This window comes from Macrobrachium rosenbergii, chromosome 6, assembly GCF_040412425.1.
Source record: "Macrobrachium rosenbergii isolate ZJJX-2024 chromosome 6, ASM4041242v1, whole genome shotgun sequence".
Classification (NCBI taxonomy): Eukaryota; Metazoa; Arthropoda; class Malacostraca; order Decapoda; family Palaemonidae; genus Macrobrachium; species Macrobrachium rosenbergii.
This window is the reverse complement of record NC_089746.1, coordinates 13,252,195-13,272,194: the sequence shown is the minus strand read 5'-3', so window position 1 is coordinate 13,272,194 and position 20,000 is coordinate 13,252,195. Positions and strand designations below refer to the sequence as shown.

Genomic DNA, 20,000 nt, shown 5'->3' with positions numbered 1-20,000 from the left:
TTTATCCAAGCCCGGGGAAAGGGCAGATGTTGCTATGGCGAATGTCAATGGTGATGTTTTCAGCGCAAAAGCCACCGACTGGCTTCCAGTATGTTTCTGAAACACTTGACGCGCTATTACTTAATTCTATTTTCACAAATTTCTTCGCAACTCTCTCTCTCTCTCTCTCTCTCTCTCTCTCTCTCTCTCTCTCTCTCTAAATATTAGCTTCTCTGCTCTCTTCACTTTTAATTCTGTACTGGATTCCAGAACAGAAAGGCCACCAGAGGTTTCTGAAAACTTGAGGCAAGATTATTCACTTCTATTTTTATAAATTTCTTCGCAATACTCTCTCTCTCTCTCTCTCTAGATAAATAAATAAATAAATAAATAAACATTACCTTCTTTACTCTCTTAACTTTAATTCTACACCACAGGATTCCTTTACAGAAAGGCCACGTGTGGCAGAAATTTTCTTCTTTTTTCTCTCTCTCTCTCTATATTAGCTTCTCTGCTCTATTCTCTTTAATTCTATGTCAGATTCCTGAACAGAAAGGCCACCACGGAGGAACAAAAACTAACTTACGTGTGGAAGAAACTTTCTTCTCTCTAAGAAGAAGTTTCTCCGAAAGGTAGAATTGCCCATATCTTCCCAAACCACGTAACTTATTTTTCAACGGGAATTCCATTCAGAAGTAATACACTGAACACATCTTACTTTCTTTCTTTCTTTAAATCTTCAACTGGAAACCCTTATGGACAGACTAAACAGACTACTGAATTGAACTGAATATAGAATTCAGGCCAAAGGCCAAGCACTGGGACCTGTGAGATCATTCAACGCTGGAAAGGAGATTGAGAGTAGGCAGGTTTGGAAGATGTAACTGGAGGAAAACTTCGCTGTTGCTCTATGAAATAATTGTTAGGAGAGAGGGTGGATAGCAAGATGGAAGAAATATATGAATGGAGGTACAGTAAAAGGAATGCAAGAGGTTGCAGCTAGGGGTCGAAGACACGCTGCAAAGAACCCTGAGTAATGCCTTCAGTGCACCACGTGAGGTGCACTGACTGCACTAACCACCTAAGGGGGAAAAGCTTTATGGACAGATTCAAAGACTAAATAGACCCAAGAAGGCTCCAAAGGGAAATCAACCTGGAGAGAGAGAGAGAGAGAGAGAGAGAGAGAGAGAGAGAGAGAGAGAGAGAGAGAGAGAGGTTATAGGAAAATGTGATAAATAAATAAATATGAGAGCAGATAGCAGGACCGATTTTGCCCCTTGCTTAAATATTTGGAGATCAGAAGATCCCACAGCAACACCACTCGGCAAACTATTTCATATTGTAGTTGCAGTTAAGTCTAGCCAAGTGTATTTGATGCTACAGTCTGGCTTCGTTTTAAACGAAAACAAAAATACGTATAAATATTTTCAATGGAGACTAAAAAGAAACTATCTGCTTATTTCTCAAAAACACAAAGTCTGTGATTTGAAGCTACAGTCTGGAACAGTCTTAAAATTAAACAAAATAAGTATAGAGTAAGTTTTCACTGGAAACCAAACAGAGACAATCTATTTATTTCTCAAACACACAACACACAAACACACATACACAAGTATATACAAAGAAAAGATCTTAACAAACCTACAGGTACACAGCTTAAAGAGGCGTCCGCCTGTATGTATTATGTAAGAGTTCTTACGTTCTCACATTGTAACCTAATCCAATCTGACCACTTTCGAATCCCAATCGTCCGTAAAGAGGGGTATCCAGTCGCGGGCGAGTGAGGCCTTCCTTTCTTCGCAGCTAATCACGACTACACAAATCTAATCGCATTAAGGGCCATTCACGTGTTTCCTGTGAAAGGATTAGCGCCCTTGTCCGCGGCATCGCTTGATCTTCTTCTTCCCCCTTTCAGTTCTGGAGTCTATGGCTGGGGATATAATCATACACATTTCATCGTGTGCATGTTGGCATTACTATGGACTTAATGCCGTACGTTAACATTCGTCTTCAAAGGGAATAATGATTGGGTTTACATCTGATATTCAACTGACTGGTACAGCGCGATCATAAATACCCTCACATTCATATGTGTGTTTATGCGCATGTGTGTGTGTGTATATATATGTATATAATATATATATATATATATATATATATATATATATATATATATATATATATATATAAACATACTGTATATATTACACACATATATATATATATATATATATATACACTGCTATACCGTCATAAGTAATAAAAGGCATAAGTACCCTGGGCTTTCGTTTATTTAATATATCTATCTATCTATCTATATACTATATATATATGAATATATATAATATAAATATATATATATATATATATATATATATATATATATATATATATATATATGTGTGTGTGTGTGTGTGTATATATATATATACACACACACATACAGACACGAGAAACGTCGTTCTTCTTTGGAATACTAAATTATATATTTTTATTCTCCAGACAGATCCGTACTTTGCATTTTACGAAACCTACTCTCCTTAAAATTCTGTGCCCCTTTTTGAAGCCGGTATCTTTGTTCTAAGTCTAAGACAACTGAGGCAACTGTTTTTTTTTTCTTTTATTTTTAACACAATATTCTTCAAGGACACCAGACCACGATGAGTTAAACTACTTGGATTCAAGACAGACTTATTTCCCTTTTTTTCCCCCAAAAAAAATTCCCAAAGTACGGTTTTACATTTTTGTGGCTCTTGACAATAAGAACTTTTCGCTGTGGATTTGAGATTTATTCCTCGGGCGTTTTATCCTCCCGAGGCGAGTGGAAAGAGAAGATAAGGGGGGATTTCAATCAGGGTTTAACGGCGATGGTAGACAAAAGACTGAGGTGCTCGCTCTGAACTTGGAGGAAAATGAAATGGCAGAGGGCCAGCTCATGCAATTTAGCGCAAAATTACGTGAACAATAAAAGCCAGACGACTTTGGCAGATAGGCTATGTTACGTGACCAACTGTGTGACACAAAAATCAATTCTTAGAAAGTTCCAAGTGACCTTGAAAGGCTAGTGCGAGGAGCAATGTGTCACAAAGACTCATTAAAAGTCCTCAGGCTGAGTGGATTGGAAGGGAACGGAATATAAAACTTAGGCCAAAGACCGAGCGCTGGGACCAATGAGGCCATTCAGAGCTGAAAATCATGTTGAAACACTTGTTAGGAGAAGGTGGAAAGAAACATGTGTTAGGAGAGGGTGGAATGTGAACGGAGGTACAGCAAAAGGAATTGAAGGGGTTCCAGCTATGGGCCGAAGGGACGCCGCAAAGAACCTTAAATAATGCCTACAGTGCACCGCATGACGTGCACTGACGGCACTGCTCCCCTACGGAGGTCCTCAGACTGAATCAGTGTTAGTTAATGATGACGGTAATTAGCGCAAATGCGCTACTTGGCATTTTTATTGTTACATATTTTTTTTTTTTTTTTAGCTTTTTAGGTTATTTTTTCTATTGATAACGACACTTCATCAATAAACGGAGACGTTAACAATAAATGACAATTATACATAATGACATTATAGTTAATGACAAGCGTATTGAGGGTTACTAAGCAAATTTTAAACTTAAATTGTTCCAACAAGGAAAGCCACGACTGCATCTGTATAGAAATCTACTTAGATTTAAGAAGTCTTTGAGTAAAAATTGTTTACAAGGCAAAGCAAAAAAAAATAATAATAATAATAAATAAATAAATAAAATAAATAACTAAAATATATCAAAAGTATGAAGATACCGAACTAAAAAAAAAAATCCATCCAAATCACATAATTCTGAAGTTGGCAATCTTCCCCAAACATTGGCCTAACAAAAACAAGTTAAAAAAAATATCTATATAAAAAAAGCAAACCTTCCTTTTAGGGGTTCGTTCCCTAGCGCGCCCTCCGTGACGCATTACCGTCACCTGGTGTTTCAAACAGGAAAAGATTCATAGACGGGTGACGTTAGGTTAATGACTGACCTAAATTATGACGTATCTTTGTCGCCGATGCCCGTAATGTATGTGGTCACTTTTTTTATTTTTTCATGTTTGTGGTCATAACCTTTCGTGTTCCTCTCGGAACCCGTCCGTTTTCATCTTCAAGTAAGGGGAAGTACACAAAAGGGTGTATGAGTAAGTATAAAATGTATACAATTATACTTATACACAAATATACACCTAGGCCCATGCGTCCATGCATAAGAGAAGCTTGTTTAAATATAAGACTTCAGTACCAAAATACTTTATCCTCTACCATTCTTGCCAGCTACTGACTGCAAATTTCATCACATAACAGAGAGAGAGAGAGAGAGAGAGAGAGAGAGAGAATTACTCGTGAGCTACTAACTGCAAATTTCATCACACACCAAGAGAGAGAGAGAGAGAGAAAGAGATTACTCACGTGCTACTGACTGCAAATTTCACCATACACCAAATTTTTTACGAATTGAGAGAGAGAGAGAGAGAGAGAGAGAGAGAGAGGAGCTGGCTCATGCCCGTCAGTGATGACCTCGGCAAGTGGGGTCAAAGTCATCCAGTGCCATGAATAAGCAATTTTCAGTAAGCACATGAACACGGTACTCCATGCCTACGACGAACCTGCGATTTTCGTCGAGAATTCTCTCTCTCTCTCTCTCTCAATTCGTAAAAAGTTTGGTGTGTGTGATGAAATTTGCAGTCAGTAGCACACATTTAATTCTCTCTCTCTCTCTCTCCCTCTCTCTCTTCTTAACAAAGAAGCGACTTCTCCATCATTAACCGAACAAGCGAGCGCTAGCAAGGCGGGGTGTGGGGGGTGGGTGTTAAAATACCGTATAATCTTTGAGAAACAATTCTAGCCACAAGAATGCTTTTCAAACAATGCGCGAGAAACGCGTACATTAAGAAACAATGACCGGACCTTACGTCTTTATTGTACTTAATGAAAGAGGCACGCAACGCAGGTTGGGGATAGAATAAAGCCAGTTGCCAGGTTTGGTAAGAATGTACGTTTATTCTGAAGAATGGAACAGGGGGATGATCAAGAATAGGGTGAAACAGGCAAGATATTAAGGCCTAATAGATATTTCGTGTGATAAATGAGTTTTTATTTAAACTGTCCATTAATAAGTTACTTACAAGGAAAGGAGCAGGAGATGGGTATGATAAATAAGCGGAGATTTTATGTCTTGACTGACAGTTATTAATTAAAAAATTGATTTATTTACACAATCCGGCGTCATGCTTTTACGGTTCTCGACGCCTGATCCTTGTTCATGGTTATATATAACTTGAATTAACAAGAAGGAACAAGGGTAATTTCTTCATAATTTTTAAAGTCATTCAATCAACCTACTGATTTAAGTCATAAATATCTCCTCTATAAAATCCTCTATATTTTTTTCAATAACAAACGACGATTTAGTTATCATATGCTAATAAACAGAAGCACAAAAAGTAGTTGTGAATCCAATGGAAGTGAATTTCCAACTCTCAGTACGGAATATATACAGAAAATATATAGAAAACATATACGGAAAATATATAGAGAATATATATATATAAAATAAATGAAGAAATAAAAAAATTTTCATAGCAAATGTCAGACATTTCATATGGTGTTCCACAGCGTGCTAGACTTTTCGTTACTATATGAGTTATGACTGAGAGAGAGAGAGAGAGAGAGAGAGAGAGAGAGAGAGAGAGAGAGAGAGAGAGAGAGAGAGAGAGAGAGAGAGAGAGAGAGAGATTTTATTACTGAAGTTCATGGGAGTGAAAAACTCTGTTACTATAGAATATAAATCAGAGAGAGAGAGAGAGAGAGAGAGAGAGAGAGAGAGATAGAGAGAGAGAGAGAGAGAGAAAGCCTTTATGTTACTAAATGAAATACGTCAGAGAATTGGAGAAAGAGAAAACAGTGGAATTCAAGGAAACACACACAAAAAAATAAAATATAAAGAATAAATAAATAGATACATAAACAAACAAGGCTAAATTAACACAAGCCAAGAGAGACCCTTACCTTGCCCTGTGAGGTCCAACGATGTGGTCATGGGAAGACGAAGCCGTGAGGGCACGGTCGGGCAAACCACCGGTAGATACCCCCAGGGGCTTGTTGCATTCCCCTGTGGGATACAAGGAAAAAGGTTGTTATCAACATAGAACGTTGACAATAAAAGTCTCATAAGAAACATGATACATTTTTAAATCACTGATGTCTATGCAATGTATACATTTTTAAAAATTTATTATTATTATTATTATTATTATTATTATTATTATTATTATTATTATTATTATTATTATTATTATATAGGCAGTAACCTCTTTCAAACATGTAGTGTTGAATATTATTATTATTATTATTATTATTATTATTATTATTATTATTATTATTATTATTATTATTATTATTATTATTATTATTTAGAAGATAAACCTATTTTCAAATGGAACTCACTTACTTGATATTCAAGCATTCAAAAAATAAGGTGTTCATTTGAAAGAAGTTACTGAAGATAATAGGAAATACAAAAAGAAAAGATAAGTCACTAGAAAAGGAAACAAACGACAAATTAATGCATTAATAGAATTATAGATCAAAATATAACTAAATTATTAAAATGCAAGGTGAATTGTTTCAGGGTAGTAATGCACTACATTTACCAAAGTATTTTAAGACAAATTAAAAACTTGATACACTGCAAGGAAGTCTTAAGATTATGAAGCTTACGAAAATGAGCAATTCGAAATATATTTACCTTTGAAATTTAATTAATATGTGGAAACATATATCAAAAGGTATTCAGGTGAATAAGAACTGAAATTATTTCCTGTAAGGTCAAGAAGACTTTCTTTGTACTTTGACATAACCTTAAACATCAACATTACTCTCTCCCTGTCATTACTTTTCATCTTTATACAAAATTAATTACATATTACTAATGAAGGACCCGTGATTATTTCATTGACAAGACGAGCGCAACTTTGATGACAAATCAAAAATATCTATTATATGACTGTAAAAAAGTAAAAAAAAAAAAAATAGATATAAAGCGAATAGCTTGAATGAAAATGAATTTGTCCGTTCATGAAGAGTATAAAATACTACTTCGAAAGTTACCAAAAAATTTATTATTATTATTATTATAATTATTATTATGACCAAGAATCTTTCAACGTAAAAATAAAAAAAAATATGCTCTAAAAGAAAAATATCGAGAAGAAAAAAGTTCCTATTTACGACCAAGACCCTTTCAACGAAAAATACAGAAAAAAAAGTACTCGATCTAAAAGCAAATGAAACAGAAAGAGACCAATTTATCACGAAGACCGACAAATGAATGACGACGAACCGAAAAAAAAACCCGCCGAACAAAACCCGAACCCGAATGATGCAACGTATTTCGCCGCCCTTTGCCGCCCGTTCCGAGAATTTACGCCAACAAGGGCGGTTCGCTCGCTAGCGGCTTATACCCACACACACACACACACACAAGCACAAACACTCCGATGGAAGTTAATTTCAATTCCACATTGTTTGCATGGTGTTAAGTGGGCTTCGGGCTAATTAAAGCGCATCGCTCACACGCCGCCTCTGCCTCGCTCTGCCCTTGGTCGGAAGCGAGATGGCACCTAATGGCACTCACTAGGCAGCAGCAGTCCGAACGGGAACGCACCAAGCAATGGCACGCTTCGGGATATGAGCAGGATATTGTGGGAATCTTCTGGCTGGTTAAGGTTTGAATATTTTGAAATGCTGTTGAAGAGTATTCGTGCATAAATGTGTGTGTATGTGTATGTGTGTGTATATATATATAAATATAAATATATATGTACATATATATATAAACAATATATATATATATATATATATATATATATATATATATATATATATATATATATATATATAAAATAAACATTAAGCTACAAAAATAGTTTCACATTCAATTCGCGGGACATCGGGAGTATTACCGAAGGGAAATTATAAATGATGATTATACTGGCACCCAAGTGACTCGAACACTCGAAACAGTACCCTCCACCAACTTCCAGTCGACGTTCAAAACCACTGAGCCATCCAAAGTGACATAAATCAATGCCGAATCTGCCGTACCTATACCCGTCGAATGCGGGGATTTGTACTTTAGCGTCGGCGTCAAAGTCAGAGAGACAAACGCACGAAACTGCGTGCGGAAACAAGCAGCCGCAAGGAATATAAATCACACACACACACACACGCAAACACACAAAAAAAAAAACAAGTAAAAAATGCACTGAAGTTTCTTCTGCGCAATCAAGTTTTCTGTACATCGTATAATCAAGGCCACCGAAAATAAATCTATCTTTCGGTGGTCTCGGTATAATGCTGTATGAGCTGCAGCTCATGAAACTCGAACCACGGCCCGGTGGTGGCCTGGCCTATATCGTTGTCAGAAGCACGATTATGGCTAACTTTAACCTTAAATAAAATAAAAACTACTGAGGCTAAAGGGCTGCAATTTGGTATATTTGATGATTGGAGGGTGGACGATCAACGTAACAATTTGCAGCCCTCTAGCCGCAGTAGTTTTTAAGATCTGAGGGCGGACAGTTAAAGTGCGGACGGACAGACAAAGCCGGCGCAATAGTTTTCTTTTCAGAAACTAAAAACCCCAGGACGGGGACTGGAAGTACTACTAAAGGCCATCCTACGTTTAATTCACAACATCTGTTTCCCGAAAAAGAGATTATTGCATCTCTGATGATATTAAAAGGCAGCACATTACTCGCATTAGCATCGCAAATTTCGTCTCCCTTCCTGAATACACAATGGAGAGGTAATGTCGTTTTCGGTTTATTGCCTTTTTTTCCCTGTTTTTTTTCCTTCCTCTTTTTTTCAAACTTCGCGGTAAGTTAATTTGGTCTACGTTTCACAGTTTTTTTTTTGTATACTTCAACCTTCAAATCTGACAAACATCATATACAATTATTGTCAATAGCTTGTTTAAATAAACATGATCTATTTCCACGTTTTGATGCAACAATGGACATTGTATTCTACAGCCTTTTTTCTGTTTTTTTTCTTTCCTAACTTCGCGGTAAGTTAATATGAGCTACATTTCACAAATTTTTTTTTATACCCCAACCTTCAAATTTGACAAACACCACAACAATTTTTTTCAATGAAGTTGAAAGCTTATTTAAATAAACATTATCTATTTCCACGTTTCGATGCGAAAGCACAATTTGCATAATAACAATTTGAATGGTGATTTCATTTGTTTACTGGCATTTCATATCTGTTGGAATTAGCTGTCATGTAAATGAGTTGAGGACTCTTTAACTGCATTACGTAATAATATCAGTCCTAATTTAGTGTACTCCATTTTTCTAACTTTGCTTTTGCGAATAGTTTTATGATACTTTCCTTACTTTTTTTCCAGTATCAAAAACTGCGCTTGAATTGAAAGCGTCAGTCGGCAATTGTCAGTAAAACTCAAGAACCTATAAAAATTATTATTATTATTATTATTATTATTATTATTATTATTATTATTATTATTATTATTATCATCATCATCATCATCATCATTATTATTATTACTATTATTATTATTCAGAAGATGAAACCTATTCATATGGAACAAGGCCACAAGGGCTAATAACTTGAAATTCAAGCTTCCAAAAAATGTGCTATTCACTCGAAAGCAGTAACAGAAGGTAACAGGAGATACAGAATGAGAAGATCACTTATTAGAAAAACAAATCTTGCCCATATTTTTGGTATCAAAGACAGCGCTGGAATGAACAGCGTCACCCATAAAGAAATTATTATTATTATTATTATTATTATTATTATTATTATTATTTATCAAAAGATGAAACCTATTCATATGGAACAACTCACAGGGGCTACTGACTTGAAATTCAAGCTTCCGAAGAATACGGTGTTCATTTGAAAATGCTTCAGTGAAGCCTCATATTTCCGTGGACGCCTACATTTCACCTTTCCGAATTCCGAACAAAGCTTCAAGTTTCCCACTCGACTCTGTTATCAGAAACTAGCTAAACAATAGAGCGAATTTCAACTTCAGCCTTAAAACTTAAACATATAACGAGATATATTTTGTTTCTTTACAAGTTGAAATTTCTCAGTGTACGGAAGAATGACGAGAGGGCGGTGTTTTTTTTAATTACAAATTAAAACACTTAACACAGGCTTCTTCCTGTGGATAAGATAAATATATACTAAAACAAAAAAAAATGTCAACAGACATATATAAAATATAATCTATTTTTACAGGCATATATAAAATATATTCTATTTTTTCTACGTTGAAATTTCTCAGCGTACGGATGTGACAATTGTGCGATCACTCTTTTAATTATAAATAAAGTACTTAACATAGGCTTCTTCTTGTGGATATGACCTAAACTAAAATTGAATAAGATAGCAACAGACATAAACTTGCAGACATATGCAAAATATATTCTGTTTCCTCCTTTTCCTAAGTTGAAACTCCCTCAGCGTACGTATGTGACAATTTTGTGGCCATTCTTTTAATTATAAACCGAAACAGTCAACACAGGCTTCCCTATGTGGATAAAACCTATAAGGAAAAAAAAAAAAATAACTACTGATGTACACTAAAAGAAAAACACTAATGGAGACAATTCAACTTTTTTTGGTCATAGCCTACGGCAATATTTCACCCTCTTTTACCACCACTGTCAAAATTTGGTCAGGACTAATACTGTGTTTTACCAATGAAACAACGGCAAAGCGCTGTTTTCTATAGTTATCAAGGCAGGCTGAAAATCGAATATTAGGGGATTTATAATTCAAGTATTTTATAAATCGACTTTACTGGGAAAAACAACATTTCCAAAGTAATTGGAGAAGTTAAGTATACCTTAGTTTAACCAGAACACTGGTTAAACTGATTAACAGCTCTCCTAGGGCTGGCCCGAAGGATCAGACTTATTTTACGTGGCTAAAAACCAATTGGTTACCTAGCAACGGGACCTACAGCTTATTGTGGAATCCGAACCACATTATACCGAGAAATGAATTTCTTTCACCAGAAATAAAATCCTCTAACTCTTCATTGGCCGGGCGGAGACTCGAACTCGGGCCTAGCACAGTGCTAGTCGAGAACTCTACCGACTCGTCCAACGAGGAACAGTAATTGGAGAAAAACGTTACCTTAGCTTGAACTTGAGTCTTTTTTAATACAAAGACATTCAAAGGAGAATTTTAAAATATAAAAAATTAAATTCAAAAGACTGACTTAACACACAGTGAAGAAGAAAAATCATTACTTTAATCTTGGCAGTCTCTTACTGTTAATAAAAAGAACACCAATTGAAAATTATTAATGAAATAATTTTGGTTCTATGTCCAACTTTGCATACTAAGAAACAAGCAATAAGAACGACTAATATAAAAAAAATAATCACCAACAATTTTCAAAAGGATATAAGTTACATAATTTTGATTTTATGCGTAACTTTGCATACTAAAAAATTCAATAAGCAATAAGAAAGTAGACATAAAACAAAACAATCACTAATAATTGTCAAAAGGACATAACTTTTATTCTGTACAGTATACAGGCAAATAAAAAAAAATCAAAATTAAAATATCTACCTTTGCATATACGCGAAACTGTACATCTACCCTGCGACACTAATGGCTAGCAGAACATTTCTCATCCGTATCTGTAACTTCAAGCCCTTTTTTTTCCTTTCCTACCTGTCAATTAAAACCTGTTAAAACGAATTGCCATCAAGTCTTCCCAGCACACCACTCAGAAAGCTTTCCCGTCTGACCATCAAAAAAAACAAAAAAATTCTTTTTCAGTTTCATTTGAAAAGAGGAAGTTATCATACTACACTTGACATCAGATTCAACTTTATAACTTTACACACACACACACATATATATATATATATATATATATATATATATATATATATATATATATATATATATATATATATATATAAATTTTTTTAATTAATTCTTTTCTTAAACTTTAATATTTCTACTGACCACGAATTTTAGTGATTATTACTTTATGACATCGATCCTATTTTGTCGTTGGTTTTATTTTTTTTTTAATTAATGCTTGTCCTGAACTTTAATATTTCTACTGACCGTAAATTTCGAAAGATAATTATTTTAAGACCTCGAGTCTTATTAGACTAAAACAACTGAAGGAGAAAAACTGACTGAAAAAATAAGAAAAATATCTATGAAAACATTTATCAGTTGAGAAGCGTACTGCAGCTGGGTCAGTAATACAAATGAAGTTTACTTCAAGAAATTAATCTCTGGCAAAATTTTTTTATCGTATAAAAAATATGTTACTTTCGTTCTAAGGAGGATAAATATAATATCTTCAACTTGAAAAACTCATGTAGTTCCTAAACGCGTTATATTCAGTTAGTCAAAAAGGGTAACGTAACAGAATCCTGGAAAATTATTATTACAGAGAAACTGCGGTTAAAACAAACGTAGTTTGACATTTAACTTCCTAAAACTCTATACAGCTCCAGCACAGTTATTCACACGCACACGATTATATTACATATATACATAATTCACGTACCAACTAACATCGGAAGGAATGGGAAGGACAAAGACTAAACCTCTCTACGGAAACTGAAAGGTGCAAAGGTTGGAAGGGGTACCACTTGGCAGTGCCATAACTGACTGATTATGGGTACTAAAACGGGCGTCACATCATCTAGATTTAGTGCCAACATGTTACTTCGAACCCTGTACTGTGGCAAGAAACAAAAGAGGAAAATAAATTGTTAGGTGGGTGTATAAGGACCAGAAGAGGAAAATTAATAAATCCTGGATCTCACCCTGGCTGCAGTTGGATAATTTTGGAATGGAAGTTCCTCAAGGTGATTGACATGAAAATGTAAGTCACAGAGAATAAGATGGTATCGTAGAGTAAATGAGAATGGAAAGTGTCTTTGCAGAAATGTGTTCTGGCTGTTAGAAATATATAGTTTCCTGAAAAGGATTTCCGTGAGTACAGTTGGGAGAGAGAAAATGGCGACAAAAAAGTGTGTAAGAATATGTATTAGTACAGAGTAACGGGCAAGCAAGCTGATGGATGTAATGCTGAGAAGATGAGTGGTTGGAGATATATCGGTTCATTATTCAGTTGAAGCTTAAAAGTTGAAATAGCTAGAAGTTATGGGTGGAAATGATGCGATGAACATGTGGTTCTGTATTTATTTGACAAATGAATTTGATAAGAGGTGACAAGAGCATACAAGGACTTAATGGATAGAATATGGGACAGGATAAAAGAGTAAATGAGGAGTATGCAAAATTGCTGGATAAGGTCATAGGGTCAGCAGCGAGTGTGTGTAGGTATCGGAAAGTATGAAGAGGGAATAATAAACAAAATAATTGGTGGATAAGTAAATGAAATGTTATCTGACAAAAATGTAATGCGTGAAAAATTAACATGATGAATATAAGCATGAACTTTAAGAAGAATAATAAAGTGTTTTACAAAGATGTAAATGCACAGTGAAGCGACAATGAAGTAAACTATCCAAGAGTAAAAGATGCAATGGAGAACAAAATACGAATAGCCTAATATGAAGGATCAAACGGAGGCAGAGCTGACTGATGCAGGAATGGAAGGGGTTATTGCAATTTTGGGAATAATTCTGGAGTTGACTGATCATGACGAGAAAGGGGATGACAGCCGCAGTTTAGAATGGACGCAACGACTGTTGAAAAAAAAAAATTATACCTTAGTTTAACCAGACCACTGAGCTTATCAACAGCTCTCCTAGAGCTGGCCCGAAGGATTAGACTTATTTTATGTAGCTAAGAACCAATTGGTTACCTAGCAACGGGACCTACAGCTTATTGTGGAATCCGAACCACATTAGAGCGAGAAATGAATTTATATCACCAGAAATAAATTCCTCTAATTCTTCATTGGCCGGCCGGAGACTCGAACGCGGGCCCAGCAGCTTGTTAGCCGAGAACTATACCAACCCGTCCAACGAGGAACTAACGAGCTAACCCTCTCTTATGGTAGAGAAGTGTGTACGTTCTGGTTAAAGGTTTTTTCAGTACGATCCTTACCGAATGACGAATTACCACAATTATCACACCTATGTGATCCACCGCGGTCATGCGCAGTTAATGATGATAATACCTACCATTTCGGTAAAAATAAATAGCGTATATCGAACGATCCACTCGCGATGAAAATAGCAGCGCATCGCTAAGGGAACGCCATCAATCAAGACGGAATCTTGGAAGGATGAAAAAGTTCATCTGGGAAACTTGCAGAATTTCACATCTTCGTTTTACAAACTTTTCTTTTCAGAGGGTAAATTTCGCCATAATACATAAAATTCTTATTTACTTACCAGGATTAAGCAGCACTTTGAATTTTCTACCTTTTTGTTTTACAGATTTACAAGTACACTAGTTTGTCTGTCCTGTCAAAAATTACGGCGATATTCAAGTAATTTCGCAACTACGTCATACTTATATCAGACATTAAGTGAATCAATATTTTCCTGCGTACATTTTGTGATATATGCGTGGAGTTCGTTATCTGCAGACTATCTGCGGAAAACAAAGAGAAACCTATATTTTCTAAAAAAAAAAAAAAAAAAAAAAAAAACCATCCTCGCTACATAAATGCAACTAGAGTGGTTGCCGTATAGCCACTATTCCCAAACTTCGTGTTACGACGAAACCTATTTCAATGGACTTTCACACTCTCGTGTTTGAGGTTCGCTGCCTTTCTGTAACTTAATCCTGTTCAAATACTTACTAAAACATTTTATAAGTTCTAATAAGCCTAATTACATGTAACATATATTCCGATAATTCAAATGAATTCTTACATTTCTGCTTTCTTCCTACCTTTTTTCTACCAAAAAATAGCAAAAAGAACAAATTTTGATGCTAAACTTAACTACATGTAACTTAAATTTTGAATATTTAAATTAATTCTTACATTTTTGCTTTCTTGTTATTTTTTTCTACTAAAAACAGACAAAAGAACAAATTTTGGTGCATGTAAAATTTTATGTCGAAAGATTTATATAAATATATCCTGTTGCATAGCGTTGCAGAATCCTGCTGTAAGGTTTTGCTGAAATTGCAGCGGAATTCCCATGAAAAAATTTGGCTACAATGGAATTCTCGCATCTCTACAAAATTTTACGGACCACTAAATAACCAAACAGATCTGTAGCCTCGGAACAACGTGGAACTTTACTATTCAAAACCACGTAGAATCTTGTTACATAATCATACATACTTTTGAAACGAAAATGTCTAAAAATTTCAGCTATATAATTTATGTTACAATATCAGGAAGAATGTCGATATATTTTCAATGAAAATTTCATCGTTCATCCGAGTAGATATATTTATTAAATACGCATTTGGAATGTACTGCTTTAAGGAACATTCTAAATGTGTAGAATGTACTGCTTTAAGGAACATAACTACAGAAGCTCCATTTATGTACTTCTTCGCTTTGGAAAAACGTACAAATCACTTTCGTGACAATAAATCTTCCAAAACAGCAAACATGAAATTAATAAAATATTAGATTATAGTATTTCATAATTCAAAATAACATGCTACTTCTAGTGACGATGCACAGTCACAACAGGTAAATATCCAAAAATTAATTTCCACATAAGATATAAATCTACTTTTCAGAGTTCATTGGATGGAAATGAAAATATTCTACACATTGCGATTGAGAATTTCGACAATTTCAAGAAACTTCAGAGAGAGAGAGAGAGAGAGAGAGAGAGAGAGAGAGAGAGAGAGAGAGAGAACACTATGCCTAGGAAATGTTGAGAGAGAGCGAGAATGAATTGTGGCTGAGAGATGAAAGATATGAAAAGAAAGAGAGAGAGAGAGAGAGAGAGAGAGAGAGAGAGAGAGAGAGAGAGAGAGAGAGAGAGAGAGAGAACACTGTGGCCTGGAAATGCTGAGAGAGCGAGAATGAATTGTGGCAAAGAAATAAAAGATATTGGAAAAGAGAGAGAGAGAGAGAGAGAGAGAGAGAGAGAGAGAGAGAGAGAGAGAGAGAGAGAGAACACCGTGGCCAGGAATGCAGAGAGAGAGCGCGAGTGAATTGTGGCAAAGAGATGAAAGATATTGGAGAGAGAGAGAGAGAGAGAGAGAGAGAGAGAGAGAACACCGTGGCCAGAAATGTTGAGAGACAAGAAGTATGAATTGTAGCTAAGAGATGAAAGATATGAAAAGAGAGAGAGAGAGAGGGAGAGAGAGAGAGAAGAGAGAGAGAGAGAGAGAGAGAGAGAGAGAAACTCCAAACCACAAATAAAAAGCAAGTCACCCAAGAAATATATAACAGAGGACAGAAAATTCGATAAAGGGAAAAATCCTGCCACGTCACTTAATTTAAGATCTCTTATCGAGTCCAATCCAATAACAGCGATACGGAGAGTCCTCGGGAGACTGACTGCTTCCTTCAGAGTAGCTCACGTGAAACCAGAGTTACCTGGCTATCTTGTGACGTGATTACATGTGTGATTACCTGGCTGTGGGGTTTTTTAAGTTTAGTTTATTTCAATTTTTATTCCTTTTTTATGTATTTTTCATTCATTATTATTTATAATTTATTTTTATTCCTTTTTAATTATTTTTAGTAATTTTTGTTTTGTGTTTTATTTATTTTTTCCTTTTATCGATATTTATCTATTTTTATTAATTTCTTTTATTCAGTTTTACAATGCAACAGTGAAACTAGAAAACTAATAAATGAAAAATCTCTTTGAAAGAAGTTTAAATTCACTAGCAAAAATAAAAAAAACTTTCTGACAGTACACGTTTATGAAAAGTTTTCAAAATGATATATACTGTAGGAACTTTACGCTCGCTTGAAAATATTTTGTTTTACAGTTCTTAAACACACTAGGAGTTATTAACACGCCTGCTTTACACAGTGTAAAGCAGACATGGACGCTGAAGAATATATCTGCTTTACGGAAGCAGGACAGAAATAAAAGCATATCAAGACCACTAATTAGTTTCGCTCTTGAAATGGTTCTAGCGTCGTTTGAACTTATTTTATACTTATAACATATATAAAAATTCAATTCCACTTTACACTATTTTTAATGATTACGAATATAAACATTTCATTTTATTTTACAATATTTTCAGCTAGTTACAAAGGTCAATATTATATACCCTTTTAAATTATTCTAAACTTGTTGCCAGCATAAATTCTTTATACTTATTACAAATATAAGGTCACTTCGTTGGTATATACATTTTTTTGCACTTGAATCGAAACAATAAAAAGCTTAACGGAGCAATGAATTTCTCACACTTCAAAGTATTTTTATAACCTCTTGATTCCAAAAAATCAAAAGCACTAATAATTGGGTCTAGTTTTCTAATACACTCAATAAAAAAATCACGACGAAATATAACCGCCTCATTAGGTAACCGTTAATCGAATTTCATTACTAATGTTGTCATCATTTTAACCTAGAGACACAAACTGTAACCGCATTAAAACAGAAACCTCCTTTCGATACAGAACAATTCAGAAAGCAAATTATGATCATCTTAAACGTTTACTTCATTTAACAATTCACGACAATTCAGAAAGCAAATTATGATCATCTTAAACGTTTACTTCAATTAACAATTCACGACCCGAGGCAATCTTTTAATTTTGGGATGCCACGTGGTTGTAACTCAAGTTTGCACTTTAAGAAACGTAACGATAACCTACTAAAAAATTATTATTCAATTTATTCAGTTGGTGAAAGCACTTGCATCATGAGTTTACAATTTTCAGAAACATATCTAAAACCGACAAAACAAATATATCATTCATTAGGCGAGGGCACTTGCATCATGGTTAATATTTACTCGATTATATGCTGGACGAATATTACGAAGCCGCGTGCTAAATAAATCAAATGTGTTGTGAAGATCCCGTAGACTTTTAGAGTCCACGTCCCTTTAAATATGCTTCCAGCTACTTTACAGTTCACATTTGACTAAAATACTTTGCTAAGGCAGTTGAATATTTCTTTGTAATTTACGTAAATAAACATGAACTTATTTCTTCGTAAACTGGGTATGAGTTTCCTTAGGTATGAGCAAAGGAAAAATATACAGTGGGTATGATTTGTCTTCGGTGCGAGCAAAAGAAAAAAATATAAATTTTCGCGTTACTACTCCACCATGACCCTTTATTTAAATTGAAAGGAATAAAACAATGCCTTCACTTACCAAGCCATAGGGCCGAAGAGCGTCCCACCAGGGCCACTATGAGAAAGAAGAGCACAGACGGGGCACGTAGTAGTTCCATCTTGCCCACCTGTTGCTCCAAGCAATGTTATGTTTGGGTGGGTTGGGGTGTGTGTGCGTGAAGGGCGGGGGGAGGAGGGCAGCAACACGCTCTGGAGTGGGCAAAGTTTGAAAGGGGTGGGCTGCAGTTCCCCACTACGGCAGAAGATGAATGTTTCCCTATGGGAGGGATGATGGCACTTGCTTCCACGGCAAATAAAATATGTTTTCCAAGTTCAGTTTTTTGTTTTGTTCCAAATTTCTTGAAATTTCAGTGTCACCAAATTTGAAAATGTACTACTTTCACAAAAGTTATCAGCGGTTAAAATTAAATCTTTTATTTTTCAAAGTTTATTTTTATTTCTTTATAATAAAATGCAAAGTGAAAATTCATATAATATTTCAAAGTCTTCTTACCTCACATTCCAAAACTGTCACTAGGTCTAGGTGCATCATTTAATAATAACTTTTCTATGTCCGTTTACACATATTTATAATAAATCGTCTGAAGCAGTTTATCAATCCTTGGTTTTATTTTTCCAGTATCACTCTATTTTATAGAAGTCCCATTAACTCTCGTGAAATACACACTGAAGTCAATATCGCCTTTGTAACATATCTCTACCGTCATCCACATGTTGCTGTCATCACAAAACTGTCACGACCGATTAACGAAAAAAAAAGAAAAAAGAAAAATCCACTTCATCAAAAAAGTAAAATGGAATTCCGGTCGAACTTCGCGATAAAAATGAAGTTCCCAATTCTCGAATAAAAATGTAATAAAATTTAAAGATTTCAGTCGTTCAAAACGCAATCAAACGACACAATTTTAGTTTGAAAATTGAGAAGGAAATAGTTGTACCACACTGGCTGTGATGCCACTACACAGCAGTGCAGAGCAGAGCAGAGCCCAGTCTAAACAGCCAGACAGCGAGCGAGGGGTCGATGTGAGGCGTGAGCGACTTCCACGGCAGCCGCTCTTCGTGTGAGCGAGGCAGAGAGAGAGAACACCCACCAGAGCGACTACCGCCAACGTCCGTAGACTCCGGGAGCCTGCGATCTAGTGCACTCACTCCTCTTCGCGCGACGCACGAGGCTCTATGGACTTTGCCTTTACACCAAATGCCACAAGTCTCTCTCTCTCTCTCTCTCTCTCTCTCTCTCTCTCTCTCATCCGACGGCTTCTCTTTTTTCTTCCTCTGCCTCCTCCTCTTTTTCTTCTTCTTCTCCTTCTTCAGTGTCCCTTTCCGTTTACCTTTCGAGCAGCAGCAGCAACAGCTCCGCACGCGACTTGACTTTTTCCTGTCGGCTTGGTCTGCGAATAAAAGAGAAAGAAGAAGGATGTTACTGCCTGGAAACAAGTAATATTACTGAAAAATAAAATATATTACTTTATTATTTACTTGATTCATTCAAAATTTACACAGTAACTTTCGAAGGAGTGTTAGCTTCAACATAGGCCTAGTACAAAACAGGCTTTGAAAAAATATTACTCTCTCTTCTTCAATATTTCTCCGTTCATTTTTTTCTCTCTCTGCCTGAAAAAAAGTAACAATACTGGAAAAATATATTTTTAATTACTTTATTCATTCAAAACTTCCGCAGTCACTTTCAAGAGAATATTAGCCCTGACATAGGCCTAGCACAAAGACAGGCTTTGAAAAAATATCATTCT

At 35.4% G+C, this 20,000-nt stretch overlaps 1 protein-coding gene across 1 annotated transcript in view; it reads right to left on the bottom strand.

Moving 5' to 3' along the window:
- The window catches only part of LOC136839215 (discoidin domain-containing receptor tyrosine kinase B-like), a 336,084-nt gene extending 316,772 nt beyond the window's left edge, over positions 1-19,312 (bottom strand). The window contains 2 exon segments of the mRNA XM_067104952.1: positions 6,011-6,113; positions 18,269-19,312. Of these exon segments, the coding sequence (XP_066961053.1) occupies positions 6,011-6,113; positions 18,269-18,347 (182 nt within the window). The 5' untranslated portion in view covers positions 18,348-19,312.
- Positions 19,313-20,000: the final 688 nt, after the last annotated feature.